We start from the raw sequence: 9,472 nt of genomic DNA on the forward strand, positions 1-9,472 counted from the left end.
TCTGTGGATGATACGTGTCTGATAACTAAAGGTTATTAACTACTAAGGTCAAAGTCTAATACACTAATACCAAAATTATCTTTAAGTCAACAGTGTTCTCCTAGGATATTGGTCTCTTGGTCTACTAAACATTGTTTCATTAATATAATCAGGGAAAATGAGTCTTAACAAAAGTCAAGATTTATTTAAAACTGTTCAGTGTTTTTTCTGAACCTGGTCAAAATGTCAATGAAAGTTAAAATTACAAGATTGGCAATGCTGTCCTTTTGGGTGTTCACCAAAAAAAATTGGGAGTTCTATACCAGTAAAAGTAAGGGGGTTCATAAGGACTGCCAATATTTTGGCCCTTGCCCTCCAAGGCCAGCCAGGACCCATGAGACAGGATCAATAGAATGTGTAGGCACATTATGGGGTTAGGGAGAAACCTGGTGCCAGGAAACTCCCAGGAATCCACAAGGATGACCCCAGCTAAGACTACTAGCAATAGTGGAGAGGGTGCCTGAACTGGCCTCCTGTAATCGGATTGGTGACTACCCCAATTGCCAACAGAGAGCTTTCATCCAGGAACAGATGGAAGCAGATGCAGAGATCCACAGGCAAGCACTGGTCAAGCCCCGGGAGTCTTGGTGAAGAGAGAGAGGAAGAATTGTAGGAGCCAGGGTCGTCAAGATCATGACAGGGAAACCCACAGAGACAGCTGACCCGAATTCATGGGAGCTCACTGACTCTGGATCGACAGCTAGGGAGCCTGCATAGGACCGACCTAGGCCCTCTGAATGTGGGTGATAGTTGTGTGGCTTGGTCTGTTTGTAGGGCTCCTAGCAATGGGATCAGGCCCTGGCACTTGAGCTGGCTTGTGAGAACCCAATCCTCATGCTGGGTTGCCTTGCCCAACCTTGATGCACGGGGAGGAGCTGGGTCCTGCCTCAACTTGATGTGCCATGCTTTGTTGACTCCCATGGGAGGCCTGCCCTTTTCTGAATGGAGACTGAGGAGGAGTGGATTGGGGGAGGGGGGAGTGGAAGGAAGGTGGGGAGAGGGAACAGGAAGAGGGGGGGAGAGGAAACTATGGTCAGTATATAAAATAAATGAAAAAAAAGAATGTGTAGGCATGTTAATATGGGTTCTGTGGATGTACATACGTTATTTCTAATGGAAAAGCTCTCCTGTGGTGTGTATCCCCTCTTCTGCTGACTTCAAGAGACACCCCACACACACAAAGCCCATGTGGAATCAGTCCTGACTGGATAGGAAGCGCTGGGAAAGCCCCAGTTAAAGCCTGAGAAAAGAATGCTCATGACTAGCCCATGGGTGCCCGGGCATGACAGAATGATCTCACACATCATCTAGCTGTGATTCCACCTAAGCCCTGTGCCCATGAGTGGTGCCCACCCCCAGTGGTGAGAGCGGTCCTCTTTACTCAGTCTACAGAGTCAACAGGGCATCACTCCTGGAAACATCCCCATAGCCCCACCAGCATACATACAACATGTCACAAGCTTCCTGGGGAGCTCTCAGCACAGTCCATTTGACATATAAAATATCACCGTCGGGGAGCAGATGGAGTCTGAGTGAATTCGTATTGCTGGTATGAACGTGTCTATGTCAAGAACCACAATGTCTCAGACCCATGAGAAGGACAAGGCCTTCCCCAGGTCAGGCTCAGAAGAAAGACAAGGCCTTCTCGTGGTCCAAGGACAGGCATTGACAGTATGTGCAGAAAGTACCAAGCACAGTTTCTTCCTCCAGGATGACTGTGTCAGGGACTGCTCCCCTACAGACCCTTACAGAGATGAGCTGGCAGACCTCCTTGTCCACATGTGAATAATAAACCTGCCTTCTTGTTCAGCTGCACACCCTGAATTTCTGGGTGGCTACTGCATCTCCATCATAGCACATGGCCTACCGATCCCAGTGTTTTCTGGACTTGTTTCAGTCTTTCTTCTTTTCCAGGTGCCCCAGTCAGGTCCACCCCAAAGCCATGCAGGTCTTGGCAATCAATCATTCTATTGAACTCAAATCCTGAACGCAATAGCAACTAATCACATCATGCCTGCACAAAACCAGGGTTTGATCGTCACAGACACTTTGAAGTTCCCCAAGAACTGTCTGGCTAACCCAGTGTGGAAGGAGACACAGGGAGCCTCGCTGACCAGGAGATTTACTGACAGTGATTCCTTGGGTGCAGGAGGGACAGGTCATAAAAATTAGCAGAGAGTAGGGTAAATTCAATTCCCTTTCCCCAAACAGAAAGGATTGACCAAGAATGAAGGTCCCCATGCCAGGAGAGCTTTAAGCCAGAAGAGGATATTAGAGACCCAGTAAAGACAATACCCTAGAAATCTAATATCGACACAGGCATGGATGTGGAGGAAGAGAGGCCATCCAAAACCATATCATCACTCATTGAGACCCAGACCCACAGGCTTTTTCACAGTTCAGAGTCCCAGTACGTATTTCAGTGAATGAGAGTCCAGACAAGCACACTTTATCCTCTAGAGAGCTTTGTCACTGCTGTGAGGGTCTCAGATTAGAATCAAGATATTTCAAACTCCTTCTGTTCCATTAGACTCCTCAGAGCCAGCACGGCAGGCTCGGAGCTCAGACTTCCGGAAGCAGCTGTGACACTCGGAGAGTCCAAAAAGCAGAAGGAATGAGACACAGCACAGAGCAAGTGTGTTTCAGGCTTTATTGGTGATGAGAAGGCCTGGGGCAGCCCCCCCCCCCCCCCACTGGGGAACTTGAGACAGTATTGACCTTTAGGGTAATTCTAGGGAGCAGAGTTCAGGGCAGGCATCAGGTCATGGAAGAGGACTGTGTGGTTGGGTTGGGGCACAAATGAGGAAGGGGTCTTGATGAAAGGAAGTGGGGAGATGGAGACTGCATGGGCTTGACCAGGGTCTGGGCTGAGGAGACTGAAAAGCTGGAGAAGGCGGTGGGAAGGAGAAGGAAGTGAGATCAGGGAGGCTGAGGGCAGAAGGCCGGCTGTCCCCAGGGCCCGGAGGATCCCCAGTGTGGACTGGTCCTCCCTGTGAGTGCCAGCATGGCAGGGGCCTAATCGGTGCCCCACTGGGCTATCTTAGTAAACACAGGTCTTGGCAGGAAGCGGCTGGTCTTCATGTAGGCGGAGATCTTCTTCAGGCCCTGCAAATGGGGAAGGACACAGCCAGAGCTCAGGTCTGCAGCCCTGCTAGGCTGAGCAGTCCCACCAGGAATAGCCTTTCTCAAAAGCTCAAGCCCTGGAACGTGCCACAGCTAGCTTAGCTCCCAGCCCGGGCAAGAGACCTCTTCAGTTCCTATCAGGCAAGAGAGACTAGACCCTATGAAGGTGCTTCATTCCCACTAAAGGTCACAATGCATGCTCAGGAAACACCATGACCAGCTATCAGAAAGCAACCTGAGGTCCAGAGAGGTTAGTCAACTTCCCCTGCTCACATGGTAGTGATCAAGACAAGGCTGGAGTCAGCCTGACTCTGGGGCTGCCCTTCTCTCTCTCTCTCTCTCCCTTCACCCCGCCCCCCAGACATGCCGCTGGAAGGCACTTTCCAGCTTGTATTTACACACACAGGAGGGATGTAACAGGAAAAAAGAACCAGAAAGACAAGTGGAACCTGTGACTCAGCAAATCCTGAAAGAAAGGGACATCACATTCTCAACAATTTCCTGAGAGCAGAGTTGACGATTGTTCAACTGGTTCCTGAGTATAATCTCACTGCACCCTGGCTGTCCTCATCTGCACCCACAATACAGGAACCGCTCCATACGACTGTACGTTGTGCTACAAGCCATACACCAAACTGGAGAACACACAGACAATTCCAGAGGGCGCAAAGAGATCCACAGCTGTCTATACACAAGCTGGGCTAAGGTGCCACTCTGTTTCTCCACACACCCACCCTAGAGCCATGCCAGCTATTGGATATCCCCCAGGACATCCAGCCTGGGCCAGAACAAAGCTGATGGAAATTAGTTGGGAAAGTACATCCTTGATGGGGAATGAACAAGGCCAACAGATTGCTGTGGAATAATCCCTTTGTACACTGTGGGAGATTTGTCTCTGTGATTGGTTTAATGAAGAAGCTGACTGGCCAATATCTAAACAGGATAAGGTTATGCTGGAGAGCCAAACTGAGAATGCTGGGAGGATGAAGGGCAGACTCAGGAGTCACAAGCAGACTCAGAGAGGAGCAAGATGGGCATGCCAAACTGAGAAAAGGTACCAAGTCATGTGGCAAAGCATAGATACACCGGTTAATTTAAATGTAAGAGTCAGTTAGTAACAAGCCTGAGCTATTGGCCAAGCATTTATAATTAATATTGAGTCCCTTTGTTGGTTATTCGGCAACTGGTAGATAGGAAAGAAAAGTCTGCCTACAACAGATGGCAGGTAGAAAAACCCTTGGATCAAGGCCTCAGATTCCCCATTGTAGATGACTCAAGACTAAAATCAGGTGAGGTCCAGGCTGGGCTCAGCAGCCATGGGGAATATCACATGCATCTCATAGTCTGGGTTTCTACAGCTCTCTGCTGATTCACTCCCAAGCTTGTGGCATTTGCATGTCGTCGTCCCCCCCCCCCCCGCCACCTTTGGGGATTTTGAAGTGGTAAAATTTGCCCCATATGGGTCTTTACAGAAAGCCCTGGTTGTTTTCCTCTAGTCTCAGATTAGAAAAGCATTGTGAAAGGAAGTGTTAGCTTCCGCTGCGGCAGCAGCAGCCCTGCCTCTGCTCCAAAGCAGTTATGACATCACCTGTTGTCAGGTGCCTTCTCAACGTCAGCAACGCAACATGTGCAACATGTGCACCCCTTGAAAGTGCCCGCCAGGCACAGCTCGCTCTCTTGCCTCTCCTCTTCCTCTTGTTTCTTCCCTGTCTGTCTCTCTCACTCTTCCACTCTCCCCTTCCCGCCTCCCCAATAAACTTCTTGCACTAACTCTGTCACGAGTGACATGTTTTCTCAGTGGCATACCTTGGCAGGGCCCGCCAAAAGGCACCCACTTCCCCTTTCTTTTTTATCCTTACAGGAAGAGAAGAAGAAGGCCACCCAAGAAGAAGGAGGGTCAGGGCGTCACCTCAAAGTGGGCCAAGAAGTCCTTCAGGTTTGGGAAGGCATCCAGGCACTTGGGCTCAAACATACGGTACTGGTCAAGGATATCGTAAGCGAGGAAGTCCACATAGGTGACCTGCAGGAAGCCGACAGTGAATGTGCTGGAACCTGACAACCTGGGGTAACTCCTCTCTCCTCCTCCCTCCCTTTACCTTGTCCCCTGCAAACCATGGCCGCTTGCCCAGGAACTCAGAATAGATTTTCATCTTATCAGGGATGGCCTTCAAGAACTCTGGCTTCTGCTTCTCCTGAGGCAGAAAACATCTGTCACCACCCTTAGTCACAGTCTCCCTGTCACAGAGGCTGCTGGCCTTGAAGGGCTAAGTTCATGAATATCACCACCATTTTATTAGTAGCAAACATCATCTGTTAGAGATGATGGGAAGACAGACAGGAATGCTATTCTGTTCCTAAATCTGTCACCACTGGTACCCAGGTGCTACGAGTCACATCCAGGACATCCTAAGTATCATGGATGTTATGGTCCCAGAGATCCAGTGGAGCCACAGAAGCAAAGGATGTATAGATCCCAGGAGAAGACAAGGTTATACTGCGGTTTCTGGGGTTGCAGAAGAACAGATCAGATACGTGAAGAGCCTGCACCAGATTTGAGCAATCACTAATATTGAAAAGAACAACAGCCAAAGGTACTCTGACTGACCCTGAGCTCTCTCCTAGGAAGATGTCCTGACCCTGACTGATGCCAAAGACAGAACTCTTGGAAAGCACTAGGTGTATGTGTAAGACCATTTTGCAGGCCACTTGCAAGTCTGTGCATCCTATCTTCATAATGTGTTTGTAGGAAGGAGGTATGTGTGCGTGCGTGTGCGTGTGTGTTTACCTATGTGTGTAACTGTGGAAGCTGAAGGTCGCTATCCAGTGTCTTTCTCAATTACTCTCCACATTCTGGTTTTGTGATAATGTCATTCACTCAACCTGGAGCTCACAGACTGGCTGGGCTCATTGACCAGCAAGGCCAGAAATGCTCCTGTTTCCTTTCCTGAGGTGCTATGATTATAAGACCATGTTGTCACGCTCAGGTTTACTTGTCTTTAATGTGGGTACCAGGGATCCATAACAAAGTCCTCATGCTTACACATCAAAGACTTTGGTCCCCTGAGCAATCTCTCCAGCCTCTATTTTCATCCTTTAAGTTTGTGTTTTAAGAGGAGTTGTTAGTGTGAACACTGGGTTAAATGACACATGGAAGCGGTCAAAGGACAGATACAGGCGCGATTTACAACTATACTGAAGGACTTAGATCAACTGTCCACCAGCAGAGCATCAACCATCTCCTGCATGGTACTCTAGTAATGATGGTTTCACAGTATTCATGTGCTGTCTCGCTGGGGTTATGACGGTCCTCCTGTATTAAGAAAGGAGAGCTCAGAGAATCAGCAGCACAGTTCATTCACTGAAGGAGGATGCTGCAGATCGGAATGCACGACTTCAAGTCCTGCTGCAAACCCTGTCTGCTCCACCCCTGGCAACTCACAAAGTCAGGGCTGCAGCAGACTATCATGAGTTGGATGCGAGTGTCCATAACCTGGTTCTCCAAAGTGTCCACACGAATCCTCTCCTCCTCTGTCTCTCCACCTGCAGCACACATAGAACACCCACCTTGAGCATCCCACCCCGGCCAAGACAAGGGGGTTGTCCACCATAACCCACCCTGTAGCCCCACTCACAGAGGTTATATTTGCGGCCAAGGTATCGCAGGATGGCGTTGCTCTGGGTGATCTTGTGTGATCCATCAATTAAGTAGGGCAGCTGGAAGGACAAGCAGGGACAGTCAGATGGGATATGGGGTCCCTGAATCCCCTCCCTGGGTGAGGACCAACATGGGGCCTGGCACTCAGTGTGCCCGGCAAGGTGAGCCCTCCATGAGCACACTGCACACTGAATAGCTGAGCTGGGACCCAAACCATCTCAGAAATGCTGTGCAAGCCTGGAATGGGAGCAGGTGAGCAGAAGCTCTGATCCCAAACCCCTTGGCCCAGCAAGAAGATGAGGCCAGGACATCATGCCTTCCCCAAACAGCCCTTTCCTGGCACCTACGTTGGGAATGTCCAGGCCCAGGTTGAATTTCTCACTCAGCCATTGGCTTCTGTCAAAGTTGGGGGCTGTAGACAAGATGAAATGGAAAGAATCAGTCCAGGGTCCAACTCCTTCCTCAGGGATCCACCCAAGGACTCAGGAGCAAGATACCCTGAGGTATCTGCAACCTCTCACACTAAGTCATTTTCCAAGATGGAGGAGAGGGTATAAATAACTGTTAATAAGGCCTGGACCCATCCGGACCCCAGTAGTGAACTCCATTCCCAGTGTTTTTTTGTTTTTGTTTTTGTTTTTGTTTTTGTTTTCCTTCTTCTTTTTGCTGTTGTTGTTTGAGGCAAGGTTTATCGACTATGTAATTCTGGCTGTCCTGGACCTAGATATGTAGACCTGACCGACCTCAAACACACAGAGATCCACCTGCTTCTGCCTCCCTAGTGCTGAAATCAAACGCGAGCTCCAGCACACCAAGCTCATCTCCAGTGTTTACAGAACCAAACTGCACCCTCAAGAGGTTCCTGGAAGCAGCAGGCTCTAACTCCAACTGTAGGCTGGCTGCAGGCCTGAGGAAGAAGGAGCTAGGCACGGGTTGATGGGCATCAATGGGCAGGTGAGAAGCAGGTGACTGACAGGGAAGGTGCCCTTACCGTCCCCCATGGTGTATCTCTTCTCCTCATAGCTTGAGTCCGTGTACTCCAGAAGCAGGCGGATGGGGTGAGTCAGCTGGGAGAGAAGAGCAGAGACATTAGAGATGGTTGGACCCTGACTGTACGATTTCGTGTTTTCAACTGAGTCCTCCCACACTCTGCAAACACAGCTACCCCGCGGTGCACTCACACCTGGGCAGCCTCGTCTGCGCAGCCTCCCAAGTGTGTGAGCGCCAGAGAGCTAAGAGGAGCATCCCTCTGCTACAGCCCTGGCGGCTCTGAGCTTCCCGCCCAAGTCCTAGTCCCACCCTTCAGGCAGATCCCTCTTACTCCGCGGACATTCCAGTAACCCAGTGTCATAGGCATGGTGCTGGCTGGTGCTGTGGTCTTCTAGCCTGGCTTCAGAAAGGTTGAGCAGGGGACTTTAAGGAACCACTAAGGGAAAGGTGGGAGGGGCCTGGTAAACGGTCCCGCCCTCAATGCCCTAACCCCCGTCAGGCGCTGCCTTTCCCTCCAAGCGTCCTCAGAGACTTTGAACCCTAAACCAAAAGGCCACCCACACCCTCACCCTGGGAGAGGCAGGAGAAAGATCCCTTGCAGCCTCAGGCCCTGGATTCTGATTGGGGTCCCGCAGGCGCGGCAGAGTCTGCCAATCTCCTTTAGCGCCTTCCCGCCCTCGCCTCCTGCTGGGTGCCCCAAAAGCTCACGGTGCAGTTTTCCTTTCCTTGAAGAACTTACTTGGCCTTCACCCCTAGACTGTGGAAATCCGTCATTGAGGGAGGCCCTACCCTCAACCAAAGATAAAGCGGGAGTTTTATCTTTGAAAACTTGAAAGTTTAATCCAGAACCTATCACGGCGTCCAGAGAAGCCAATTTGTCAGCTGCCAGACTTTCTTATCCACCACAGCTTTATTATCCACCTAAAGTCATAGGACAATCCATGACATTAGAAGGACTCCAGGACAGGGACAATCAGAAAACAGGTCGTCTCAGTATTTTCCTTTAGGAAATCTGGGGATTTGATCATATGTTCAGCAAGTTAGTGACCATATAAATTAGTATTTTTGACCTGTTTGTGAGCTAAATCCAAGAACCAGACACCCAGGGAACAAGAAATCTGAGATAACTCATTCACACTGCAGGGTGGCTGGCTGGCAGGATTCCCCAGGGATTATCACAGTGCATGGGAGCAAAGAGCTCACCGATGGGGTGTGCAACAGAGTGGGAGAGCATGTGTTCCCAGAGGCTTGCTTTCAAGGGACAGCAGGATGTGTCCACACAGGAGCCTGTAACACTCTGCACAGGACACAAGGATTCCAAAGCTAGACCCTCAGCTCTCCAGATGCCTGGATTCTGGTCCTGGCCCAGGCTCCTGACACTCTTGTGTCTAGATGTGACAGGGTGGGTCAAATGGCCTTTCAAGTTACCCCGGGGTATGTATGGGTCCTGGGGGAACCTTCATAAGGACAATGTCCTACCAACAACAGGGTCTCACATGTCTACTTCCTTCCTTGAAGGCAAGAGACTCTTCCAAAAGCAAGAGGCTTGTGCCTAATTGACCAGAGGATGACATCACCTTGTTTACAGAAACTTATCAGAAATCGTGAAAACAAATGAGGGAAGTGGAGACTAAAATGGGTTTGCGTGTCAAAGGGCAAGGTTGC

At 50.0% G+C, this 9,472-nt stretch overlaps 1 protein-coding gene across 1 annotated transcript; it reads right to left on the reverse strand.

The window, feature by feature from the left end:
• Positions 1–2,675: 2,675 nt before the first annotated feature.
• LOC114699997 (glutathione S-transferase Mu 3) lies at positions 2,676–8,265 on the reverse strand. The gene is made up of 8 exons (XM_028879413.2): positions 8,139–8,265; positions 7,809–7,884; positions 7,165–7,229; positions 6,795–6,876; positions 6,602–6,702; positions 5,259–5,354; positions 5,072–5,182; positions 2,676–3,144 (listed from the first exon to the last, which is right to left on the reverse strand). The coding sequence occupies exons 1-8, from the start codon at positions 8,172–8,174 to the stop codon at positions 3,055–3,057; spliced, it is 657 nt and encodes a 218-aa protein (XP_028735246.1). The 5' UTR covers positions 8,175–8,265; the 3' UTR covers positions 2,676–3,054.
• Positions 8,266–9,472: the final 1,207 nt, after the last annotated feature.

Source organism: Peromyscus leucopus, chromosome 6 (assembly GCF_004664715.2).
Source record: "Peromyscus leucopus breed LL Stock chromosome 6, UCI_PerLeu_2.1, whole genome shotgun sequence".
NCBI lineage: Eukaryota > Metazoa > Chordata > Mammalia > Rodentia > Cricetidae > Peromyscus > Peromyscus leucopus.

Excerpts from the sequence above, each read along its gene's own strand:
- LOC114699997 (XM_028879413.2), bottom strand. The coding sequence starts at position 8,174 with ATGCCTATGACACTGGGTTACTGGAATGTCCGCGGA. Across the intron at positions 6,703-6,794 it reads TGGCCGCAAATATAACCTCT|GTGGAGAGACAGAGGAGGAG; the intron begins GTGAGTGGGGCT and ends TGTGTGCTGCAG. Across the intron at positions 5,183-5,258 it reads CATGGTTTGCAGGGGACAAG|GTCACCTATGTGGACTTCCT; the intron begins GTAAAGGGAGGG and ends GGCTTCCTGCAG.